General features: G+C 33.9%; 1 protein-coding gene across 2 annotated transcripts; it reads right to left on the bottom strand.

Moving 5' to 3' along the window:
* Positions 1-55: 55 nt before the first annotated feature.
* Positions 56-27,978, bottom strand: Ythdf (YTH domain-containing family protein). Of its 2 annotated transcripts, none has more exons than XM_088239650.1 (9): positions 27,749-27,978; positions 27,614-27,638; positions 23,051-23,179; positions 13,493-13,627; positions 10,286-10,497; positions 8,687-8,888; positions 7,711-7,817; positions 4,890-6,149; positions 56-2,503 (listed from the first exon to the last, which is right to left on the bottom strand). In XM_088239650.1, exons 1-9 carry the CDS (start codon positions 27,770-27,772, stop codon positions 2,444-2,446), a joined length of 2,154 nt encoding a protein of 717 aa, XP_088095776.1. In that variant the 5' UTR covers positions 27,773-27,978; the 3' UTR covers positions 56-2,443. The 2 variants fall into 2 exon arrangements, with proteins under 2 accessions (XP_088095776.1, XP_088095777.1); XM_088239651.1 differs by having other exon boundaries at positions 8,687-8,876.

The raw sequence follows: 27,978 nt of genomic DNA, 5'->3' as shown, positions 1-27,978 counted from the left end.
ATAATGGCGAAACTAAAACAACAATAAGAAATAAAGGACGGGAAAATAACAAGAGTTTGTTAACATCTATTCAATGCTTTATTTAGCTCAACATGTAATTCCCACTAGTCGGATCTGGACCTATAAAAAAACGGCTTGATTCAACTTTTTTAAAGCATAGGCCAGAGTTAAGACTAAGATCCAGTGTATACACATTATTACCCAATCTGTACAATACGTGCATCATAACATACGAATCTCTATAACAATACAGGCATCGATAATAATAACCAACAATTCAAACTGCACGGCTCAGAATATTCCAACACTCGGCAAAGTATATTAGAACGGAAGGTCTTTATAAAATTTTTACATTAGTCATACAAACAATGTGAAAAAATATAAAAATTGTTCATTTAGGATTTCATGTCTTCAGTGAAAAAAGTATATCGGCGTCATCCGCAGTCGATTCAAAACAAGCAAGATGAAAGATGCCTTTTTATGTATTCAATTATTTTGTTTGTATTGTCGATTGATTCATTTCATACATTGTCTTTTACAAACTGGAAATTGACTGTCATTTCTTGATTAAAATGTATAAAATATCTCGTAATAGCGCACACAGTTGTAAAAGGCAACAGTTAATTAATAAATGATACTGTTTGGTACAGTTGGGTTTATTATTAGTAATGTTGACAAACATTGTTCCCTTCACAGTAATATATGCAAATATTTATTACGAAATAAGACACTAATATTATGCGCCGTGGCATATCGAATAAACATCTGTCAGATTTACAAGTTTTCATATAAATGAATGTATTTACATTTTTGATTATTTAACAATATTTATGTTTATAAAATATAATCCGAACAATCCTTTTATAATTTGCACAAAAAAACATGAAACAATATTTTTAAAATCTAAAAGGAACGTGGACATATTTACAAAGTATTACAAAATGAAATTACTGTGAAAGGTTAGTGTAAAAATAATGGGACAGCCATATATCTTTTTAAAAATTGATAGGAGTTCTCCTATCAAAATGCGGCACCATAAATTTTGAATTGGAAATAACAAATCACATAGTCTAAGCATAAAAACATCTCACTTTAAATATTTCATATTTATAAAATGTCCAAATCAGAAGTTACACAATTCTTTACGCGGTACAAGTGTCTGTTGAAATTGGCAAAAACCGTTCAAACTCCGAACATGTTTAGATTGTTTGTAGAATGTGAAATTTGTAACGAGGCGTATTGGTACCGGAGTAATGAACGCTCGCGTGTAACGTCAGACCGCTTTCCAATGTTTATCGCAATTGAAATAGTCCACACACTGTTAGATATCACATGACGAGATGTTTGGAACAATCACCATTAATTGTTTGTTTCGATAAATGTCTTCGGCGGATCACTGCTCCTTACTTGTACGATCCGAACAGTGGGATCACTAATTTAACTAATCATTGTATTAATTAATCCGAGTTTTAACTTTTAGTTTATGAATACATATAAAAATTCATCTGAAATCCACATTCCATTAGCTTGGTTACAATACACCAATTTTAATACATATGATTACCATCAAATCACTACAGTTAATTCATATACCCGGCGGATACGATAAAAGATAATTCAGAATTAATGTTATGAAATAACACGTGTAGGAGACAAGCGTAGGCTAATAAAATATGCGTATAAAAGCACGAATAGATAAACTGCTTTCTAAAGTGGAGGAAATCTAAAAAAATAAAACACGAGTAAGTAAAACAACTCCATGTCTTAATAAAAATAATGTACGTCATTAAATCAATTGATTAAAATATACACAAAAATACATGTAAAATGTTTGTTTTAATATTGCGTCGCAAAACTGAAAAGTTAAGCGTCGCGAGTACTGATTTAGTTAAGAAAATCTCAGTCGATTTGGGATAACAAGATGCAGAAATGAAATAACATGTAGAGCGATTGTACGCGGTATGTTTCCTTAATATTAAGTTCAGAGATTTGATGGGCGTAACCGCACAAGCGAGAGTAGGAAGTATGCGAGGATATGCTTCACACCGCAACAGGTCCTTTAGGGAAATGAGACAGTTCACAATGGGACAGTTCTGTGGCCCTTGAAAAACCGAGCGCACTGTTCTTTTTCACACTTAATATTTTTTTACTAAATTTCACTGATGTTTTGAATCTGTCGAGCACTGTAAATAGTCACAAGGCTCCGCAAGAGTTGATAACAGACTGATATAAGCACTTGACACAAACTTTGCTAGCTAATAGTTTTTTTGAGATTTATAATATGATCTGTTTAACTTTAAACATTTATTAATGTTTTTTTTTTGTATATATATAATTTTTTAATCAGTTAATACATATTCCATTGATAGATATTTTCTAAATTATCCATTCAACGATTTCAACACCACACAAAATATATAATTTTAGAAGCTTGCACTTTTGTTTAGTTAGGGCGACCCCTTCCCCTACCACTGCGGGAACCCTGTTGGCCCTCTCCTCGGTCCTGGAAACACATGTTCATTGTATGATCACACTTCAAATATTGCCAGAGAATAAAGTTGATACGGTAGAAGGGACCGTCTGTAATTTTTTGTATTTTTTAGTTATTATTACATATAGAATTCAGAATGGTAATTTATTATTGAAAAGTAACAATAAAACATTTTTGAAAATTACAGATTGTCCCTTTTGCCGTCTGACTACCGAGTTTTAAAACAAATATTTTTTTAAATTTATTTCAACAGAGGGAAAACATTTTTGAGAAGGGAATATGGAAGTCTAGGCATTTACAGGGCTTATGACCTGTCGTTGGCTGGTTTAAGTGGCCACTTTACACACTGTGTAACATTCACCATTCTGCCCATGTTTGAACATCCACATTTCCTCAACTGTTCCATCTGTTGACTTTTGTGAAGTAAAAGAGCTGAAACCTTTATCACGTGGGTGAGATTCATCCGGCTGAACCAAATCACCTACTAGGCAACGCCTGAAAACTATTTTCCAATTTTTATACTTCTTCTTTTACCAGGTAGTTAATTCAACAATGTTTGATTATGTCCAAATGCTTGCAGACTGGCTGGGTTTCCTCCCTAGGGAGTTGTTCATATTTCAAAAATGTTTTCCCTCTCTGTTGAAATAAATTTTAATATGAACAACTCCCTAGGGAGGAAACCCAGCCAGTGTCTGCAAGCATTTGGACATAATCAAACATTGTCAAATATTTTTTATTTAACGATTATACTAATAGAATTCATAAATTTTTTACAAGAATGCACACATTATGTGAGCCAGATTGTGGTCCCGTGGCTAGTGTCGCAAACTTACAGATCAGAGGTCTGAGGTTCAAAGCCCACTCCATGTAATTTTTACAAGAATGGAGAGGTTTGAACCTCACTCTACCACAACTTGATTCAAATTTCCTAATAGTGAGTTATATACAACTAGTTGAAAATGGATTCGAAAATTGTTGAGAATGACTTGCCTTTTAAGATTATTATTTTTTTAACTATGTCTAAATATATTTTTTATGTTGTTTGTTTGAATTTTATAATATAAGGGATGTTTTCACAATTTCAATTTGATTAGCTCAATTAAATCATCCCGATTTGTTGCAACAGAGCGAAAACATTTTTGAGAAAGGAATATGAAAGTCTAGACATTTACTGGGCTTATGACCTGTAATTGGCTGGTCTTAAAAACATTGTCAATTAAATCATCGTCATAATTTCCCTATCAGCACCCAGTGATGCAGTTGACGAATGACAACAGTCCGCCTTCTCCTGACGAGTTTTCTGTGGTTTCCTAGTCACTAGAGCAAATGCGGAGAGGCTCCTAAAGCGGGCCGTAGCCGAAACATCCCACCAGATCCTTACATATTATAAACATATTTTAAATAAAGTTTTTCATTGAAGTAAATTTAAAAGAATATTGTTTTTTTGAAGTAAATAAATAAATAACTAGCACATAATAAGCAAGATAAAAATAATGCAACCCCATATGGGGCACTGCTTTGACACCCCAGATAACTCGGCAAACCTATCAATATTGTGGCAACAATACTTCGACATAATATGGTAAAAATGCAGTCATCAATGAACTTCACACTCTAGGCAATGAGTACCAAGACGTTAGTACATATAAAACGGCTCTTCTACTGTTTTTAATGGGTAGGAGAAGTTAGTAGGTACCTAACAGTTCTAGATAACAATTTTTTTTTTTTTTTTTACCATATACTTTTGTTCAAAATTGTTTAAACTTCTTTATTGGTGTTTTTTTTCCTTTTTTCGTTTCTATTCTTGATTTTATTTATAAGTACAAAATATTTATCGTTTTTTATTTTTTTACATCATTATATATTTTTATATATACACTATTTACCTAAGTATTAGTTTGAAATAATTATACATTAAATTTTTTATCGTTGAGTGTTATTCAAAATTGTTTTCATAGTTATTTTTTACTGGCTCAAAGTATTTCAAATACCAAATTTTAATTTTTTATCCATAATTTTATAACTTATAAGAAATTTTTTATATTGTTATCTTTTTTAGACTTTCTTAATTTGTAAATTAATAATATTGTTTTAAATGCTCTATATTACTTGTAATTATACTTACATGTATGTATATTTAACTGTATTTGTAACCAATATGTAAAAGGCACTGAGTGCCGTTTATTTAAATAAAATATTCCAGTATTAAACCACCATTAAAAAAAATATTTCACATCGTCCCTGCCAGGAATCGAATCTTAGACCTCAAGAATGGTAGGCGAATGTGTCAACCACAGCACTACGAGGCTGACTTATCCCCTTTTGATTTGGTATACTTATATTGTGCACTCAAAACAGGAGTCCAGCGAAAGTTTAAAATGAAAATGAAGCATTTTACCTTGTGCATAGTGTGATGCGGTCGGTAGCCGCCTCCACCGCCGCCTCCACCGCCACCTCCACCGCCGCCCCCCTGGGGCTCACGGTGCTCTCTGTAGCCCCCGTGTTGCTCCCGGTCGCCACCGCGGTGCCCCTTGTTGTAGCCGCCGCCCCCGTACCCGTCGCCGTTGTTTCCGTGGTCTTTGTACCCACCATGATCCTTGAACCCACCGTGGTCTTTATTAAACCCGCCGTGGTCCTTAAACCCGCCGTGGTCTTTATTGAAGCCACCGTGATCTTTGTTAAACCCGCCGTGATCTTTGTTGAATCCTCCGTGGTCTTTGTTGAACCCGCCGTGGTCTTTATTAAAGCCGCCGTGTTCTTTGAACCCACCGTGGTCTCGATTGAAGTTACCTCCGCCGCTTCCATGGTCGCGGTTATAGTTTCCTTTGCCGCCGCCGCCACCGCCGCCTCCGTAGGAATCGTGTTTATCGTATCCACCGTGGTGGGATTTTCCTTCGTATCCCTGGTGGTGATTATCTTTGTAGTTTCCTTGGTGCGGCGGAGGCTCCGGGACCTTTCGCTGGTCCTCTTCCTCCTGACGCTTCTCGTAGTGAATAAAGTCGTCGAAGATGGACGTGGAATGTCGGTAGCCGTGCATCATCCTGAGGACCTGGAGGCCCTTGGCATGGGGAACCTCCTGGGTGTCCCGGGAGTTGGTTACCGGCTTGTTCTCGTTGTTTTCCAGTCGAATGTGACGCAGCTGCACGTTGGGGACGTCCTTGACATAGATCCAGCGCACTTTAAACTGTCCCTTCCACTTGTCCTGGGACCACACGCTCGAGTTGGAGTTGTAGTCGACGGCGCTGACCATCTGCGCCATGCCGCAGAAGTGCCCGCTGCCGTTGACGGAGAAGAAGAGATACACGATGCCGGCTTCCTTTTCCCGTTCGCGGAAAGCGGTATCGAGACGCTTGTTTCCGTGTTCGGTGCTGCACCAGATTTCATATTTGATGCTACGGTGGATGTCGTCTTCCGAATACGACTTGATGACGAAGAAGCGGGCGTCGGGGGCAGTCAAGTCGAAGTCGGGCGGGTTGTAGTTATTCTTCACTTTGAGTTCGTCCAGCACGGGATGCGGGATGAGGGGGGCCGGAGGCGCCTGCGGGGGCAGCAGCAGGGGCGGGGGACGCGCGGCGGCGACGGGGGCCGGCGGCGGCGGCGCCCAGGGCGCGCGCTGCCCGGATGGCGGGGGCGCCTGAGGGGGAGGGGGCACCATCACCTGAGGATTTGTCCAAATTTTGAGAATACAAAGAATGTTTATATCTAAATATGTACTGGTAAACAATTCTCAAGAAAATCTACACCAAAGGAAGGCAGACTAGATTTGATATTCAAACTTCATATTTTTATTCTATTTTCCAACATACATTAATGAAATTACTTCTATTTGACGCGTGTTCAAACAAAGACAGCAATCTGCACCATTAGTGTGACGATGGACAGAGAGACGAAAGGTAAGGTTTCAGAGCATAAATGACAGAATATTAATACATTTTTAACATCGAAAATTATATTTAAATTTATTTCAACATATCCCCTTCTGAAAAATGTTTTCCCTCTCTGCTGAAATAAATTTAAATATGAATAACTCCCTAGGGAGGAAATCCAGCCAGTCTGCAAGCATTTGGACATACTCAAACATTGTCGAAAATTATAACTTCTGGCAACAATTAATAACTAAAAGAATCAATTATCCTTTTATTGCATTTTACTCCAAACTATCAAAAGCAGAATGCATTCTTTGTTTTAACACACCTCATTTACTTTATTTTAAATATCTATGAACAATAAATCTGGGTATTTCACCTTTTATGGAAATAAAAGACGAGTGATACTTTAATCCACAAATTTGGAATATCCAGTGACCGGTTTCATCGCTTTCGCGACATCTTCGAGACTGTTATCTTTATTAGGGCGTTCAGTGTATTTATACAAAACAGAGGTAAAGAATAGAGAATTCAAAATTGTATGAAAGTAAATTAAATAAAGTTACTTTTATCCTAAGGATCATTAACAAAGTGTTGCGGGTTGACTAATGAGTGGATATAATGCTATTTTAATGAGTTTTATATATTGTATTCTATATATATATATAAATAATATATACAATACTTAAATTCATTAAAATCAGGAAATCATATACTTTCTTGACATCTAAGTATCCTTTGATATTGGGAATTTCATGTTAAAATCTTGTTTGTATTTTTTGTAAAAACATGACATTATTACTTCATTAGTAACAATTTTCCATGTATTTTGTGTTGAATTAATTTTTCAACATTTTGGTGTAAACACGTCCTAATTAACAATGTAACTGCAAAATCAGCCATCAAACCGCCTTCTCCAATTTATCATATTATTATTGACTATCACACAAAACAAAATGATCAGGTTGGTACCTTGGGACATCCTTATATGCCACGATTGTGATGGGTGCCGTGTGCGAATACAGACTGAGAACACAGTGTGTTTAAACACATTTGTGGTGTCCACACAATAAAAAGTGTGAGTGGCGCTCACTTAAACACACCGTGGCGCTACAATTGCGCGCTGCCCACGGTGCGACCTCATCGCCAGACTGATTGAAGAGACGAGAGCATCACTGGGAAAAGTTTTTCGACTTACAAGGAGACTTGAGGTGAGATGTTGAATAATGAAACTGAATTTGGCAAATAAAAGACTCGTGTCCGTGTTATGAATGGAAAATTTCAGACCGCCCTCGTAACTAGTGGACAATTGAGTTCCATAGCGCAAAGGAATTGAGTATGTGTCTAGTGAACCTGGTGCTGTGGAGGGGGGTGCTGCTGGGGGGAGGGCTTGGGGGGCGCGGTGGGCGGAGGGGGCAGACTGACCACCGGCCCGTTGCTCTTGCCCGTGTCCCAGGTTCCTGTAACACAAAATACACATAATATGGGACTGATTGATTTGATTATAAATAATACTCACTGGCTCTCAATGACAACATCAACATTTGTTTTGCCAAATGACACAATCCTTCTACTCTTCTCTGTTATCCACTTCCAAATCGTGGGGTAATTACTACAACTAGGTAACCTCAAAATCAGCATTTTTTAGTTACCACTAAAAACATATATTTGCACACTCCTCCATGAATATTATAAATAGACAAGTCGTGATGCATTTTTAATTTTTTTTATTTTTTATTTATTATATTTTTTTCTTTGAATTTTAAAATAGGTATACAATAGGTTTTACAATACATTAGTAAGCAACCAAAGTTTCGGTTTCGGCCAGTAAAACGAGTTTTGGCTGTAGTTTCAGGTTTGACCAATAATTAGGAAGCTACCGAAGTATCGGTTTTGGCCGCGGTTTTAGTTTTGGCCAATAATTAGTGAGCAACCAAAGTTTTGGTTTCGGCCAGTAAAACGAGTTTCAGCTGCGGTTTCAGTTTTGGCCAATAATTAGTGAGCCACTGAAGTTTCTGGATGAAAAGTAGTTTTTGTTGCTTGTTAGCTCTTTAGCCATCCCTATGCGAAAAATCACAAATCACATAAATTGGTAGCTTCATTGCGATGTGAAAGGAGAATGCATTTTTCGGGATGAAAAGCCCAGCCCGCCTAGCCTATTTTGTTCTGTATTTCACAATTACAGAAATGTAAACTTGTTTTTTTTCTTAAATAATTTCACTGTTCTTAGATATATTTTTTTTCCATGCTCATTAAAAAAATTAATAAAAATGTTGTCTAACTCTATTAACATTTTCCAAACTCCATATATTCTGTAGTCTCTCCTCACCTATGTCCATATTGTGTTTGCCGGGCACGATGGGCGGCGGGGGCATGCCGGGCCCCTTCTTCTTGAGCCCCGAAGACTGAGCGGCAGGCTGGGGCTTGGCCGGCTGGCTGGCGATGGTGGCCCAGGTCTTCTTGGGGGCGCCGCCCCCACCGTCTTTCTCCCGCTCCTTGGGCTCAGAGAGGGCCAGAGCCTGCATCCCATACTATTGTATATTTACTTTATGTTAATGCATCAGTTATGAAATAAAGTCACAAAAAACAGCCTTATTGAACAGACAACAAATGAATGTACACCGGACTCCTGTTTTACGGGGGGGGGTACGTTTCACGAAATCATCATCATTATTTTTTTACCTATACCCAGTGGCGCATAGGGCACTGATCTTAATTGGGAATCACATATATAATCAAAATTGACAAATGTACCAATTCCCTTCTAAACCTAATAAGGAAAAAAGTATTCCACATTATAAATAAATGTATTTACCATTGTTAAATGAACTTAACAAGTCTGTAAATAAATTACCCTTGTTCCTCAAAATTTATGAATCATATGTTTATCCACTGCTGGCCCCCATTACAATGGGAAGTTAACAAAGTTATCTTCGACTGTCTGTAAGGAAAAACCAATATTTGTGTACGAAAATGAGTATATTTGCATGAACATTTAAAGTATCTTCATTGGTAACCTATCATTGAATATGTTTAGAAGAAAAAAATGTGTGCATATTCTGCTTTTCATACAGAAAACTTATTGTTAACTTTTTTGTAATCGGGGCTATATTTAGTCGATAATTAATATTATCTGAGTTTCAGGATTAAAATTGAACGTAGTTATGCAGAAAGCAGCCAGTCCACAATTTTGAACAAATGAGATATTGGTATTATCGGGTGCAGTAAGGTTAACTCTATGTTCTGCTAAAAACAGCCAGACCGCTTTCATCCAAAAAATTGTAACAATCACCTTCTGAAAATAGTGTCGATCACAAAAACGGCATTTCTCAATTTGCAGAAAACACCCACAGCACTAGGAAAACCTTCCGGTACTTTGGTCATTGAAATTGGTCAGATACATAATTAGATTCTTGTTTGTAGTATACAAAAACGAATGTATTAATTGTTTATCATCTGTCAAAGTGAAAACTATTATCTCAGTTTCACTTTTCTATGGCTGGCTGCTTTCTGCATTACTCCGTTAAATTTATATTTGCATTTATCACAAAAACAAATTTTTGTAGTTACCTCCTTGTGATCCCAAAATATGATTGTGGCATCACTGAAATTAAGCTACAATATGTATTTTTGTAGTTAACCCCTGTGATCCTACACCCTTGATTTATTGCTAATATAATATATTAATGATATTTACAATTTGGTAGATGTTTTGGTTTTATGAGACATTACCACGTGTCTGTGTTCAACGCATGTCTGGGCTGCCTATGAACATAAGAAACCGGGTCTCTGTAAGATCTGACGCGAGCGACCATTGGAGTGTTGAATTAATGTTAGAAAAAAAAAATTAAATTATTTTGCATCATGTTGTTTTGAAACCATGTAAAACGGGAGTCCGGCGCAACTATTAAGAGCATTTTGAACTTGCCTGGACCGCACCTTCGACCCCCTTGAGCTGGTCGGCGACATACAGCCCGTCTTGGCGCTGGTAGTAGTCATCGTACGGCTGCTTGGCTCTGCCTAGCTGCCCGGCCCACGTAGAGTAGTCTCCATTGCCGTGGAAGTAGTTGAACGTCGCCGTCGTGGGCGGCTGACCAAAGTTGGCTGTCGAGAACGCTGTCGTCGACGGGCCGAATACACCTTCAAATGCCATCAATTGGATTCAAAACAAATGTTACATTTTGAGGGCAAAGGAATGAATAATCAATCATGAAAACATTTATTGTATCTAATTTCCAGTAGGGTTGAAGTTCCTCATTAGAATTAGCATAAATATTAGATTGGCGGTCTAAGTATATGTATACAGTTTATTTTAAGTAGTGTAAATTGTTCGAGAGAGCAAAAATAATGATGAAAATGTACATTAAAAAAAATATATTCCTTTACAGCTTTTTTTTTCACGGTAAAAAGCGAGTTTTTGGAAGATTTTACTAGGATTTTTTGTTAAGTTTACCGTCAGGAGAGTTCCTCTGAAGGTTCACGGTCTACCCTGAAACACCGTGTATATAACTCAATATGCCTAAAGGAGTGACATAACATACTTGACCATCTTTCCACTGATCTGTTCTGCTTTTCAGAACCCCAGTGTAATCAAATCAAAACCTGGCTTGTGGTGCAAATAAGAAAATAATATTGAAAATAGTAATAATAATATTTTCACCACACATGACATGAAAAAATCTGCATAATGGCACATCTGATCAAGAGAAAAGTCTATTTTGAATGGATTGTCCCAACTTGGTATTTGTAAAATGTACATTTGAAATTTCTACAATTATTATTTAACCAAATATACATATTATATAATATATTGTCTTGCAACATTTACAAAAGGCCAAAATTCTAGAAATGCTGCATATACAACAGATTTAAATTTCAAACAATGTAAATTACAATAAATTCCCACAACCGATTTTAATATCACAGCAATGAAATATTTAAGTATACGGTACATTCTGGGTTAAGTCCCTACATAGTAGCTACTGAAAATTTATATCACAATAATTGTCATCAATTTCATTGCATTAAGCATTTTCCAAGTCAAACATAGAATAATACATCTTTTCCACATTCGATATGCACCGTTTTTTTTATTTTTAATCACAACACATTGGACCAAATGCTAAGAAGTGGTAATTTGACATGCGATGATATTGATTTCTTCAAAACAAATACGTTTTTCTAGGAATTTGCGCTGTTCTCGATTCGACTGTGATTAGAGCATTGTATAAATGGGTCATTTTCAAGATGAAAAATTGAACACATTTAAATTACGTATTGGAAGTAGAAAATTACACGGAACACAATACATAATTAATGAAGACAGCGATTTTTTCCATTAATTTATCCACAGAAGTAATATTCGAGGAAATACATTGAATATTGATTTAAATTGGTTGGACAAATATTATATTTATTTCACTGTTTGCAACGTACAGCGGTTTTTCGTTTCAGGTCCCAGACTATTGAGGAATTTCCTGTGTTTGGGCAGGACCTCTTGTGTTACATGTGTTTTTTCATTAGATGATATCAAATTAATTATTACAATTAAAATCAATATCAATTACTTACTTACAATTAAAACTAATTATAATGAAAATTAAAACACAAATATAAATACACAATTTCATAAAAATAACAAAATATAATCAAAACATACAAAATACTACGTCAAAGAAAATTATAAGTACAAATTACTTACTATTATTTTTTGTGCATATAATAAATTTTTCAAATGTGTAAATAATCTAAAATATAATAAATAAATAAAAACGTGTTTCAAATGTGAGCCCTTTAATTATTACTATTATAAGTATTAAAACAATATTATTTACACACTTATGTTAACATAATATTTGTAAAAAAAGGCAATTGAGATATACATAAAATAAAATGAAAGTTGATATCTAAATATGATATTTGTATAGGGACTTAAAATAATCAAATTAAGGAAAGTGTACTTAGTGGTCTTAATTTTTAAAACCTATTTAAAGCAACAGGGTTGGCATGATTTAATAATCACGATAAAAACCTTTTTAGCATTTATTTAAATACTCAATGATTTTTTATGTGAGACAGAAGGGGACGTAAATAATTAAGTATTACAGATAAAAAATAGTAGAAACTTACTGTATCAAGATATTTGATAAATTATGTTTTTTATTGATACCAACTCTGGCCCATGACTACAAAGTGACGGTAAGAGATGCAATCAATAATATTGTTAATTAATGAATTAAAATATTCTATGCTAAAACTGTAATATTTGCATAATCTTTTCTGTTTGCTAAACAATACAAATTATCGTACTGATAAAATTTTAGACAATTGATATTATAGAATAAGAGTTTCTTATAGAAACACACATCACCATAAGCCAATTTATAAAGTGCGTTATCTAAAGGGCTTATGATATACTTGGTAACTTATTCAATAGTAACTATCGCTAAATATTAAGCTACCCGATGTGGAAATTAAAGGTACAATATATGGAAAAACCGTAGTTCCAGTATAGATTTGAACTGACTGGGACTGTTGATGGGTAGGTGAAAGAGTAATTGGTTCTATTTATTAAATCGGCATTTACTTCGTATCACTTCATGATAAATTATTATAAAATAAAAACATTGTAATTAATGCTACGTTCACTAATAACTAAGTTTTTATTTTATAATAATTTGTAATCGGTTCAGTCTGAATCAAATGTTGACTTTAGGGTTGATTTTCTTGAATTAGTATCATATTTTCTTCAACACTAAGGTCGAAGTCTAAAATATATTTTTTAACCATTACCTGAAGGAAATGAGGACAATATTTTATTAATGCAAATCTCAAAAATATGAAGAATAAAAATATTTTGTAATAAGCCTCTCTATCGCTGCAGATTGAAGTTTATCAGTCTGATAATTTCCTTATCATCTAATTGTAATAAGGGTCCCGGAGTGCGATTCTGAAAGCTATCGCGGGGGTCGAGAAAGCGTTGCTCGCACGTGATTAGTACGTAAATTACACGCTAGCAAAGCGTTCTTTACCTTCAAGAGAGAGTTCAGAATATCAGCCCTGGAATAAGTAAGAAGGTGCTGGAGGGGATGTTGCTTTTTGGGAGTGTCGGGGAATGGGGGGTGGGGCAGGTTACCTTCCATCCCGTAGGTGTCGTGCTGATACCCCCCTAGGAAGGTGATAGGGTCTGTCCCGTTGGTGGACCAAGTGCCGTCTCCCACTCCAAACGCTTGGTAAGGGAATGCCGCAGTTCCCGCCGTGCCATAGTAACCTGGCGAACCAAACGCGATGGTTAATTCACCACTGATTAAGTCATCTACATTCAAAAATTGTTTAACCATTTTGATCCCAGCCCATTTTGCATAGAATGTGCGAAAACCTCCAAGCAGTTTTCTAACAAAAAAACAGTTATTAATGTATTTTTAATTATCTCGGTTAATATCGAGTTTAGGGGGATTGAATTAAATTATCAAATTTACAAAACTGACTCTTCGGAATAACAAGGTTCCGCCTGACACTGATACTTAATTATTTCATGCAATTTGTGAACCCTTTTCCACAAACTATATTAAATAGCTGGATGCAGTTGAAACTTTTAACATTTCCTTATTACTTTAATATCCAGTAGATGTTATTAGTGTGCACGAAGGAATAAAGATGATTAATTGCAAATGGAACTGTTTTTACTCAGTAACTGGAATAAACTTACATTGTTAGCTGGAACCTTGTTGTTTCAAGGGGTCAAAATATCACTTAATATTATTAACTGGAAATTCTCTAAGTTACAAAAAATTGTACAATTTTTAAACTCGTACAAAAGCTTCGAGTCTGGTGATAGGCTTGTGGGATTAAAAAGGTTAAAATCATTAAAATAACACAATAAATGCCCACCAATTTTAAAAACAACCTAGATGCTTACTTTTTTAAAATAATATTAAAATTTTGTGCCATTTTGGTATCAAATCACGGTAGAGCAGAGAGCGAACCTCGGACCTCTGATCCAAAGTACGCAACACTACCACGCGACTGCAACCTCACATGATTTAACAGTATTTCTAAGACCGAAAGAGATTTATCAAAGCAAAGATTGAAATTTTCTATATGAAAAATTAAAATTGTAAAATAATATTTATTCAACAATGATTAACTGTTAAAAAAATATATATTTTCCCTGAGTGAGACTTTTGTCTCGTTCAATACAATTCATATTATTGCGAAATTTTGTTGGTAATACAATTGGTACTATGCAACTGATGAAGACTGTTAATTTATGCAAATATTCAGATTTTAAGATAAATAATACAAGTTGACTATAAAATTGGTAAATCTCTCAAAATTTCATTGTAATTGAGGGCCAGTTTATTAGCACTTTTTATTCAGTTTGATAGCAGCTAGATGAGTTATAAAATCGGGCGGCGTTACATGAGTTATTTAAGAGTTTTCAAACAATATTACAATGTAAATAATTCAAAATGGACAATCACAATGTTAGTGCTTCAAATATTGATTATACACCACAAATATAAAAAAAATGGAGACATGATGCAAAACTTTAGACAAGAGTGCAATGAAACAAAAATGGAGGGGTGATCGGGAGCGGAAAGACAAAGGCAAGCATGTATCAGCAGAAAAATTAAAATGAAACAGTTACAAAATAAAATGGGAAAAAGTGCAGAAAACGGCTTGGGATGGAATGATTTCGGGTGATACGATAACATCGATATCCAAACTATGACCACGGATGAAATGATTTAAACTATGTGAAAAGTTAGCGAGTGAAACATCTCATATTAGCTATGTGCAATGGGAGAAATTAAACAGTTTTAGTTTGCTCAGGCTAATGAATATGCGTGAGATTTAAATGAAGCGCATTCATCGGGGGTCATTCAGGCACAACAATAAGGCAAAACCGTCTCATTTTCTATTATAAAGATTAGATTATTCATAAGAATCATTTAAACAAAGTTATATCACGTACCCAGGCCCACATTCTTAAACACTCTATGCATTTTCCGTTTAGGATGTATCGGAATCCACTTAAAGTGGCGTAATGAGTAGCGGACGTGTCAGACGGAGGGAGATACCCGACAGGTTATCTTTACTCTTCTTTGTCTTTACTCAACCGTATCTCTTCGAATATCGACATCTTTCATATAAGTGAAAAAAAGTTCAGAGAGATAGCATCCCTTTTCTACAATTGCTGGGTATTTTTATTTTACCATCTTTGTATTTTTAAATTTGAGCATGATTTTTTTCGTGTTACGAATGCATTGAAATATTTTTGTAATGTACATAAACGTATATAAAATAAATAAATTGAAATCCATTCCAGTAAAATTGGAAAAATATCAATTTTTTACGAGACATTTTTGAGGCATAGCCGAGATACTACAATGAAAACGAGATGTTTTTGTTGAGTGACGTTAGTAGGCGCTACTCGCGGACGATTTTGTGGTGTTGCAACAGCGCTCATTGTTTGTGATTCCTACACATCCCAAACGGAAGAAATACTTCAGAGTGCGTAGAGAATTTACAAATATGCGGCCTGGATATTTAACGTGTGCGAATTCATTAAATTATTTATTATTTACATGTTTTGTGAAATTACAGCATTTTTTGTGGTTCATCAATTAAACTTCCCCTATCCACACTAATGCAGCATAGGGCATTGAATCGGTACTCCAATCACAGTGTATGTGAGGGGGTATCAGAAGCAAACTTAGAAATCTCCATTGAAGGAGTTACTGAGATATTTGCGAAAAACTTTGAAAAAAGAATTGTGAAATTTCTAATTAAGCTTCACCAACTCACTGGAGAATGCTTAGTTTGCGGTATCAAGTAGTATAATTGAAATATATTTTTGCAAGATTTAGAGACAGTTTTGAATTACGCTATTATCTAGGTAGGTAGGTTTTTACGTATAGTATATTTTGGCATCAATAACTAATTTTCCGTTTTTGGTGGAGCTTTTTAAGTTTGCTTTTAATACCCTCAAATATTTCGTGATAACTTTGCTGGGAATCAATGGCGAGCAACCGCTATACCAGAGGTTGCAGGAAATCTATCCAATTACAGGTTAAAATGTTAATATAAACAATAAATAAGTTTACGTCAAGAAAACAACACGGGAAATAAATAAAATTCAGTGTTATTATTGTACACAAAATACCATTTAACATAAGATAATTCCAAAATAAATGATTAAATGGAGATTTGAACCATTTTACATTTATAAGAAGCCGATTTCGTGGTTTAGTGGGTTTAATTAATTTTCATGTTCATGTTTTACCTTCTTGAATAAAATCTGGATATTATAACCCTCTATCTCGCATGTGTAAACAATACAACAAATTACACAAATACACTGTGAAAAAACATTAATATCTTTGGAGACTCATTAAGCATTTTCAAGAGGGGGTTTATTTGTCCAAGAGAATATATATTACAATATTTAAGGTACATTATTACAATTTCAATACATACATAAAAATAATATTTTGTTTTTAATGCTGTTTCTCTCCAAAAAAAGGGACAAGCTCTTGTGCTTGGAGAGGGACTTACATTGAATTATCATTAATATGATTTTATGTATCTGCTTTGAATAAAAAATAATTGTTAAACAAGATCAATTTTTGAACATGTGAAGATTTTGTTTTGCAATCATTGTGCTTGGTTAATTTTTTTTTTTTCATATCTTATGATTCATGTAACTCGGATACTGTAGAGAGTTATAAAGGATTTATGACCCAGTTATATTTTGTTTTGTATGTTGTCCGTGTGAGTGTTACTAGTAATTTATTATTATTAATACACTGGCAGCTGGTGTGTGTATATCAAGTGTACATGGTTATTAAACATTATAAATTGATGTGTGCATCTAGTTAACATTAACTGAACTAGCACCAATCACTTTCTCTGGAAGGCCATTCCATTTCTCCACAACTCAGTTTGTCAGGAAGTTCTTTGAGAAGGAAGTAGTGTTTAGTTTCAATGAATGACCTCTGAGATGGCGGTTTATATTCATAGTGAACATTGATTTCAACTTGGGTAGATTATATTTCTCAGTAAAGATTTTGAATTTTCAATCGAGTCACTACGCTGCCTCCGCTCTTCCAGTGAACTCAACCCGAGCTCCCTTAAGCGGTCCTCGTATGATTTATTTCTTAGAGAAACTACCATTTTAGTTGCTCTTCTATGGACTTTCTCCAACAACTCTGTCTTTTTAAAAATATACTCCAGGAGTGGACAAACCCATGTTTTATAAATTGTTCAAAAAAGAAATATCTGTGTTTTTGCGATTTATCCAAATATTTTAATTTCGATGCCATTCGAGTTGTGATAGTGAACTTTGGACCACTGATCCAGAGCGTGACTAGGATGGAATACAAATAGTTTTAACGTTGACGTTAAATCAATTGTTCGGGTATATCGGAACAAAATCAATTGAATACAGTCTAAAATGATAATAACATTGAACAAGTAAACAGTTGTATGTTGCAATTTGCATTTGTTTAACCTACATAACGTAGAAACCAAAAATTTGAAAACAAATATTCTATTAAGAGATATGTTAACATGTTGACATTGCAGACGTTTTGGTGATAGTTAACAATATTAGTTTACATTCCAATCATTGATCATTGATAAGCGATGATCTACACAGTAAGCAGTTGTTAATTTATTGATTGTGCTTACAAACTATAACACAGTAGGAAAAATATAAACAAGATGTTTTCGCCAACTGTGACAATATGTTTGCATAATTACTAAGAGAAAATGAACGATAATAATTATATTATTAGTGAGATTATACAAAAGGCTTAGGTTAAGCTTTTAGAAGGAAATACGTAGCTAAAATATCTATGACATAAAATATTATCGTGTGGTAAAATAGTTTTTAAATTTCTGATTTATTATATTTAATATTCAAATGAACTAACAAAGTTTTTTTTAAAAATTACTTTTTAATAATTCATGATGTGTACGTCGCACAGAATACCCTGTTATCATAATAATTTTCACTTTTTAAAAGTTTCACTTAATGAAGTTCGGCAAAAGGTCTCTGGAAAATACTGGCCATTCCGAATTTAATTGACTGCCCGATGAGCTAAAACACGAAAAGTCGAATAGCAAATCCAAGTGTCGCGATTAAAAAATATTACTTAAATCTTTTTGATAGTGATACTTATTAATGTAATTTATATAGATGGTGTAAAGTACTGTGTTTTATGTTTCTTAGATAATGTTTTCTTACTATTTCGGATGTATTAACTATGTATGATATTATGTATTGTCACAAAAATGTTTTCTTTTTATGTACGGTTCTAAATGAGTTCTTTGTATAACTCCTGGGAGTATAATATCTACTATATGTTTTATAAATAATAAAAAGTACATAAAAAAAAAATTTAAATTATAATAATAATGTGAACATTCTGTATCATGGGAATAAAGGAGTTTAAATTAAACAAATTTAAGCATTATGTAATGATGATTATGTTGGGCCTCCAGGCCTGTTGTGGTGCAAAAAAATAAATAAATATGAAAATGTTATTACATAATTACAATGAATCATTGTCGATAACTTATGTGTGTATCTATTTAACTGGTACATTGTCAATAAACAAAAAAGTCAATAATGTTGTTTGGGTGTTCATTAAAATATACACAAATCAAAAGATTTTTTTACTCATGTACCTACCAAAATTCAAGAGCGGAGTTTTTTTTCCTGGAACCCATAAGCAGGTATCTATTTTTTTTTGTATATGTCGGTTATCTGCATTACGCAGAAAAGTTCGTTTTTAACTATGCCAGAGCGGCTGGTTTGATCGCTTTGGAGCGGATTCCCGTTGTCCTTATAAATTATACGTAAGGCAAGTTTTAAACATATTTCAGTAAACTTAAATTAATTTGATTGAATAAACATATATTGTAAAATAATAAGACATTAAACATTAATTTTGTCGGTTTACTATCAGTTTAAGACCCATTGTTTATAAAAAAATAATGATAATGATTTCTAAATTATAAAAGATAAAAACATTAAAAACACAATAAAAATCATTTTATATCCACAGGAATTAATTCAGGTCTGAAAGGGTTAATTGATGGTAGTACATGAGTTTATTTATTACAGCTTGTATCATAAAATATCAATAAGTGTTTCACAGCATACAAGATCAGGGACGATACAATTGGGCCTTATTTATTAGATTTCCTTATACCAAGGAATACCTATACCCGGTATAAGAAAAATGTTACATGTAAAAATATTTGCTGACTTAGTCATATTTGCGTCACACTTTTGCATATATTTATGAACAGGCTGCGTGAGCTTGTGCAGTAATAAATACTAACACGCTACTCAAATTAGTAGCAAAACAAATGTCTAGTGTAACTAATGAAATCCAAGTTGATCAAAATGGATAATGATAATTATTTATTGACAGTCGGAATTTCTTCTAAATGATCAAACTAAAAATAAACAATATTCTCTAGGCATCCTGACTATTAAAAACTGAAGAAAGACTATTCTTATATATTACACCACGCATAAATTTACATAGGTCATAAAAACAATAAATTACGTATCAAAATATGCCACCGATAAATGTAGAGGATTACATGCATATATTTCCATTTAAATATAAGTTAGTAATGTAATAAATCTTTTATGTATAAATACTGCAAAATACAGGCATTATTGTTAAAACAACTGTTTTAACAATGATACTTGTTGTATTTTAAAATACGTAATTTTTATTTATCTGGACGTAATGTAAATTTAACAGTCATTTTGCTTGTGCTAAATGTGGATGAAACCAAATATCTTACATTTAGTATAAGAGACGGGTCACCACCTGAACCAGTTTAAAGCTACAAAGTAACTCTAGAAATTTGTGTCAATTATTGAAACCGGTTGATAATATAAAATATCTAGGCATTGTAATTGACAGGAATTTGCGATGGGAGACACAGGGACACAGGTTCAGTCCCTGGTATCTAGATTAAGAAAACTGTCATGTCTTTAGCTCTATCAGAAACATCCTGGTCGTTGGACTTTCAAAAATGTCTATTTTGCGCCTTTCTAATCGGTGGCTGCCTATGGCATAATTGGCTGGGGAGGTTGCTCGACAATTGTCATGAACACAAAATTCTTAGAGTTATGCTTCGGTGTCCTCCGACTTACCCATCTGAACCATTATTTCAATTATTAAAGGTACTTGATATCCAACAAATTTGTATCAAGTGTTGACAAATTTCTGAGGTCCCAACAGAATGCCCGTACGAGGTTTTCGCATAACCTAAAGTACTTAATACCGAGAACACGTACAATGTTTTCTCGGATACACTTTTCATATATAGCTCGGAGAGTGTTCAACGTCTTGGATGAATGTATTAAGTTCTCCAAATCAACGTCTATATTTATGATGAAGATCCATAACTGGATTTTATCGAGGGGTAAAGACCACTGTAAAGTTTGCTTAGGGAATAAATATATAATATCGATGCTGTCTTCATTATTATTCATATACGTGTATATGTATATCATCTTTGAATAAACTTAAAAGTGATGCTTAATAATTTGTGAATATATATTTTAACTGTTGCTAATCGAAGCATAAAATTATTTATTATTATGTTTATTAAATTATTTTGTTTTTATTTTTACTATCAATTAATTTCCGAATTGAATTGTAAAATTACTATTAACTATTAATTACATTTTTTTATTTTTTTTATTCAAATTATTTTGTTATTTTACAATATACATAAGAGGTAAAACAAAGTATTAAAAAATAAAGGATAATTACATAGAAATGAAATACATATTAATAGTAAAAATAGTAAACAAAAATCCCACAAAGGTATGGCCTGTTCGTGGGTATACAAGAAAATGTTAATTAATTTTTGCTCCTATAATAAATAGACGGTTATAATAATGTATTATTAAATAACTTTTCTGCGTTCCATTTCTTGACATCAGCGCCCTTGAGGTGATTTTCACAAAAATGGCGCTATATAAATTATCCAACTATATATATTTATAAAGTTGTATTGTGTATATTTTTTTATTATTATTTTGTATATTGTTTAATATCTTTATAAATGTTTTGATTTATATATAGAAGAGTCCCGACTTAAGACGGAATTTTCTAACAGTCGGGAAATAAAAAAATATAGATTAAATTGTGTATTGTGAGCATTAAATAAATAAATAAATTTTATACTCTCAAACCAGCCCTGGCCAACTCGCGGCCTGCGGTCATGTAGGACAAATATTTTTTTTTTAGAACTAGTAAATTATGAGAAAGCATTTGAGACAACAGCTTCATCTCTGTAGCAAAAATAACAAGTACACTATTATTTATTGAACTTTCTGAACTCTCCCTAAGACGATAGGCCAAGTGACATTGGGCATTGGTTTCCGGGTGAGTCTCATACATATCACAATAATTTAGCATACAATTTACATTAAAACCTATCAACATGACAAATCTGCCAATCTAAATACAGGCTACTAATATAAATTCAATATTTTTTTATGAAAAGTAGATTTCCAGAACTAAAATTGTCATTTTGTAGATTTAAAGGGTCAGCACATATACCTAAATAGAACCATCAAGGAACCGTTCTTTTAAAAAAATTATAGTAATAAAAATATATCATATTAATATCAATAAGACATTATGGGTTTAGATCAATACATGAATATGGTGTTTTTAAATTACTTAAATCTAGTACCTGGTACCTATTAATTTACATAACAAAAATTAAATATACCCGTTGGTATTATTATAGAGGAGAACAACCACAGGTGATTTGTATAATTGATTAAATAAATCTATGAATTTGCTAAATGAAATCGTTGAGTTAAATGATTTGACATGCAAAGCGAGTTGTTGATTTATCAATCTTGTAAAAGAAATATCCGCCTCGTGTTGTATCTAATTGTGCTAAAAACAAACTGAAATGGCGGATAATTCGATTACGGCATACTTAATGATAAATTGATTTAGTAAATGAACCCAAAACCTCATGCAATTTGATAACTACATTAGTCTCTTTAATAACATACACTTAACTCTCCAATTAAATGGTTTATTACAACACAAATACCGTTGTTAATGAGGCATTTTGATGATCCATTTTATTCCATTGCATACAGTCCGTCACATTTTAAACCACGGCGATCAGAATGAGCAAGAAGACATATTAAAAAATATTTTAGAAGTGTTTTAAAAACAAACAGTTGTTTATTTCCACAGGGGAGAAAACAGGAGTGGGGAAACAGATGCATTGCCCGCCGTCCCGTCCGCCTTCCGCTCGGTCTCCACAAATTGGAACAGTATGTGAGGATTTCACGGCCATTCAGATCCTAACAAATTGTTGATATTTCTACGTTATTTGCGATACTATTTTCAGTGTCCTTCACCTGGGTTGATGGCCGCCACAAAGCGATCCAAAACATCGACACACGGCACAATAACCCAGAGCGACACAATTTGCCAATACGTCTTCTTGATCATACAGATCGGACAAGGTTTAATGCACAGACTGTGTAGATAGATTGACATAATGCCACTTGAACCAAAAAAGTATTATTCGAGCGATTAAACCGTAAATAATTCAGTAAATATTTACGAGTATGTAATTCTATTAAGAATATGTGGGGTGGAGCTGGTCAGTATACCTTGTACAGTGTAGGGATCCGTCGGTGATGAGATGGGCGGTGCATAGGACGGAGCTTGCTGCTGATGGCGCCATGACTCCGCCAACTCCTCACCTGGACTTTCTAGCTGCTCTTTTGACACATTTGACACTGGATGAACAAAACAAATATGTTATAAAATACATCATGACAGAATTATTTGCATTTGTAAACTCGAGACAGGATCTGGACTTGTTTTGGTGTATTTCTAGATTTACTCAATCACTAAAATATATCAGATCTTGTCTCGAGGTCATTGTTTTTTATTTTGTCTAAGCTTAATTTTTTTTAGTTGCAATTTATTTTGATCGTACCGGTACATATAAAATACTATATTAATGTATTTTATTGTAACTAAATGACTCAATGAGTCCGTCATTAATCTGTATTATAATAATTATTATTATGATAATTATAATCATATTCAACAGAGGTCCTGTTGTACACAATCAATGGTGACACGAATTTAAAAGGTCTTTGCATTATTCCTTCTTGTGTTTGGTTTCATTTGCTTATACCCCAGCCCTCTTACTTTACTGCTCCAGGATTGAACTCTAACAAGGCAGAGGATAATTTTTTAACATTGCAAACATAAGAAGATATTCTAAATAATATTTAATATATCTTTCAATATTAGACAAGTACGCGCAATTCTTTGTACCCAAACATCTGTCTCATCCAGTGAATTGAATAAATTGTGGGCATATAACAAAATAAATTGTTTTACCAAAAAGGCAAGACCCAAAGGGCTGATTAATTGAGGCCCGTAGAGATGAATTTTTTAGTTAAATTAATTTCTATAAAATCATTAAGATATCTAACGATAAAATATTTAAATAAGTATAAAAATAAGCAACACTTTTTTATTAAAAAGCCATCTGATGTTGAGTTTTTACTAGCAATATTGAAGATGAAATTTTTTGACATATTATACACATAATTTCATAATTGAAAAATATTCTAACTATCAGTTTATTTTTAAAATTGAACCACAAGATAAATTTTAAACAGTGAAATTTCTTATCAAAAGTAGAAGATTGGATTATTTGTTATTAAAAAAGGTTATCTATAGTATACCAATGCCAGAAAACAGCTCAGAAATTGATTGGGTAGTGAGTTTATAGAGAGCGTCAAAAAATAATAAATTTGTGGAAAAAATTAAATTTCACATGAAGGTTTTCATTGGATGATATGATTTTGTTTATGATCTTAGTAAAGGTGTAAATCAACAATGATGCTTAGAATCGCAGAATTCTGCCGTGGCCGTACTTCTATCAGTGACGACTTTCGTAAAGTAAACTACAGTCGGTTGTTGTTCCAAAAAACAAAGATGCTGTGCGCAATATGATTGAAGAGGACCGGCAGGTGACTTGGCGTGAGATAGAAGCATATCTAAGACTGCGATACATAGCATTTTGAATGAACATTTAGCTGGAAAAAAGATCTGCTCCCGAATGATTCTGCATAACTTTATCGAATCTGATAAAAAGGCTAGCGTCAGTTGGTGTGAGGAACTCCAAATACATATCCAACATTGTCCCGAAACTTGGATATATTCATGCGAGTCAGAAACTAAGCAACAATCAACTGTTTAGGCAATCCCAAGATGAACAGAATTCAACATAAGTTATTTGTTTTCTAAGCACATCTAAGAAAATAATTGATCGTTTCTTTGGTTGTACTAGACATGGTGTAACCATTCCTCGAAAGGATTGAAAAACAGTTAGTGACGAATAGTATACGTTTGCCAGAAGTCATTGATGAAATCAGGAAAAACAACCAAAAACGTCGCACCATCCTTCACGATGGCAATGCCCACTCTCAGAAAGCAAGACTATCAATTTATTAATTTGAAGAAGAAAAACATAGAATTAATGTATCATGCTCATATTCACCCGAATTCTCACCTAACAACTTCGTGTTCTCGAATGTCAAATAATGCAAGGACAGCGATTTTAATTACCTCAAGAAGCCTTTTGCAACAATGTTTTGGAAATACCACCTTCAGAGTGGAAAAACTATTTAGAGAATTGGTTCAAACGCATGCAAAAGTGTATAAAACTTAGGCGAATATTTTGAAAAGCAATAAAACGATTTGTAACAAATTTTTTTTTATTGTTTTTTATTGTTTTTGTAAAAAATTTAAAGGCAGCCTTCGTATAACTATTTAGCTATCTTAGAATACAATACAATACAAGAGAAAAGATTTATTTTGTCATTTAAGAAAAGCATAATCAAATTTAAAGAAACAATATTAAAATTGACTTAGTTTCGAAAACTTAGTCATAAAAAATAATAATAAATTAAGATTAAGAAAATACAAGTTTGCAGTTAAGTAGACTGGCCCTCGAACACCGCGAGAAGGTGAATAAGATCCATAGTATTTTTATATTGGATTCCGACCAAACATAACATTGAAACAATACATAGTTAATAATATATTATCAATTCTTGATAAGAAAGACATTCAGTTTGACCGAAGTATACACAAAGCCACCTCAAACCTCACAATATGTACGTTGTAGTACATGTATTGTGATGCGACATATGTACAAACATTAGGTCGAGTCTAATTCCATCTTTAGATAAGAGAAAGTTTCATAAACAATAAAGAAGTTCTTAGCTGTATTAAAGATGCATTAGGACAAGTAAAGGGAGTCGGGATTCCAAGTAAAGATCTTTCATAAAATAAATAATAAAAAACTGTTATCTATTATAATGAGTGAAACAGTTCAGGAACTTGGGCAGTATCATCACTCAAAATCTAGACCCCGACATTGAGATAAAATGCAGAACAGAAGCAGCCCGAACAGCATTTAACAAAATGAAAAATCTTCTTTGTGACGATAATATAAACCTTAAGCTGAGACAGCGAATGGTCAAATGTTATAAATGGTCTGTCTAACTGTACGGTGTAGAGGCGTGGACTCTCTTATAAACCGCCTTGAAGCATTTGAAATGTGGATCCACCGTAGAATGTTAAGAATATCTTGGCCCGATATGATAACCAACAATGAAGTATTACGTAGAGCCAATACGAATAGAGAACTATTCACCACCATACTTCAGCTTGTCACGGAGGGGGAAGATCGAGGGACATAGAGGGATTGGAAGAAAACAGTTTTCTTGGCTTCAAAACATCCGAGCATGGCCCAGGATTAGAACTGTGGAGGCGCTGTTTCACACTGCTTAGGATAGGGAAGCTTTCTCCCAAGTGGTTGTCAACGTCGGGACCCGACAAGACGCGTGAAGAAGATTTATTTTAATTATTTTCTTTTTCATTGTCACGCTCAATGCTGAGCGTCGTGGTCTTCGGGGATATCGGGAATGGTGTTTAATACATTCTTGGTAACTTTTTAGGCGTATTAAGACATCCCCAGTTGTGACGGCTGTAGCTGTCACATTCGTGTACATCATTTAGGAAATGAAGGCTAAAGCTGTCAATTCAAAAGACACCCGGTAGAGAAAAGACAGCAATGGTTAACGTGAAAGTGAAATAATTACAAAGTAGGGAGGTATTGTGTTCTGATAAAAAAACGGCCAGCAACAAAAGCTTCCCAGTACGCTAGTCAAATAAGATTGACTTCAAACCGTCAACTACGGTTCAATCGGAAGTAAAATATCCCAAAAAAGGAAATTATGATATGTGGTTATATAAGCGGATCCTATAAGATAAAAGATTCCGCAAACATGTTAAAAAAGTAAAATTATCAGAAAAATCTGGTCGGCAAGTACCGTATTAACTCGAATATAACGCGGCGTATGTATTTGGAGCAGAAATTAAAAGAAAAATGCACTAATCTTTACCCCGAATATAATGCGAATGATTTTTTTAGAAAACAATTTGGATTAAAAAATATTGTATTATATTCGGGTTACATTACCTCTTCTGTGCATCTTTATAGATATTTATAAAATTGTATTTTTTTAGTTACTACACCTCCCTATCCCAAAACGTCCTGTCAAGACCCTGACTAAATATGGCAGCTCTAATCATGTGGCAAGTTGAAAAGAGCCACCGAGGAACGTAATTAACGGAGAAGATGTGAAAACTATGTGTATGAACTGGGATATGACTGTGATACGAACTGGGAATGCTGTGCTCTATGCCAGTAAGAAGATAAATAGATACATCTGACATTAATTTGCACAGACGAAAGTAAAATGTGGTCATTCATTTGATGCCACTATGTGAAAGCTAAGGATTTTTTTCAAAAATTAGGATACCACTCGCAGTTGTTTTTCATGGCATCAAGGCTATCTATGTTTCAATTGAAGAATTTTAATGAGACAAAATAAATAAGAAAACAGAGGAAGTAAAGGAATGCATAGATTTTTGTTTAGATAGGTGCATCAACGTAAAAACTGTTTGATTTGATAAATACGATGTTTTCAGAATTAAATCAACATTATATAAGATGTCTACTGTTGGTAAACGTCACAAAATGTAAGAAATCGGCGAGCGACCGGCGAATTAAGCTTATAGCCGTGGTGCATACTGAAAAATATTGGTCGTGGCTACGTCACGACTTTAGCTTTACGTACCTTGGTTCCCTTGCCCTTTCATCCGCTGTATCGGCGCCGAACATGAAACAGAAGACAAAACTCACTTAATTCAACTTCCCGGGACGTGATACCCATATAAACATTCCAAATTCTCTATAAAACTCGGCAAATTACCTGATCTGACACGCCTGCTGACATTGGCTAGAAATTTCAGTCTTTGGCGCACTTATTGATGCTTTTGAACACTTCACCTAAGATAAAAATATGCACTTATCACTATTTTGGTCCAAAATGCAACCTACGAACTACAAAAAAGTTATTATTGTTCGTAATTCACAAAAGAACACAATATATCAGCAGCGGATGAACATTACAATATGGCGGAGATCAACTTTTTCCACTGC

The sequence above is a fragment of the Micrasema longulum genome, unplaced genomic scaffold (assembly GCF_059751315.1).
Source record: "Micrasema longulum isolate JH-2025_06_02 unplaced genomic scaffold, ASM5975131v1 h1tg002212l, whole genome shotgun sequence".
Classification (NCBI taxonomy): domain Eukaryota; kingdom Metazoa; phylum Arthropoda; class Insecta; order Trichoptera; family Brachycentridae; genus Micrasema; species Micrasema longulum.
Note: the sequence above shows the minus strand (reverse complement) of the source record. Positions and strands in the feature narration are given on the sequence as shown.

What these genes read in the sequence shown, in the direction of transcription:
- Ythdf (XM_088239650.1), bottom strand. Translation starts at nt 27,772, where the DNA reads ATGTCAGCAGGCGTGTCAGATCAG. An exon ending in GGATCCCTACACTGTACAAG is followed by an intron (nt 13,628 to 23,050) that starts GTATACTGACCA and finishes TTGGTTCGCCAG; the next exon opens with GTTACTATGGCACGGCGGGA. An exon ending in CGCATCACACTATGCACAAG is followed by an intron (nt 2,504 to 4,889) that starts GTAAAATGCTTC and finishes ATGTGTTTCCAG; the next exon opens with GACCGAGGAGAGGGCCAACA.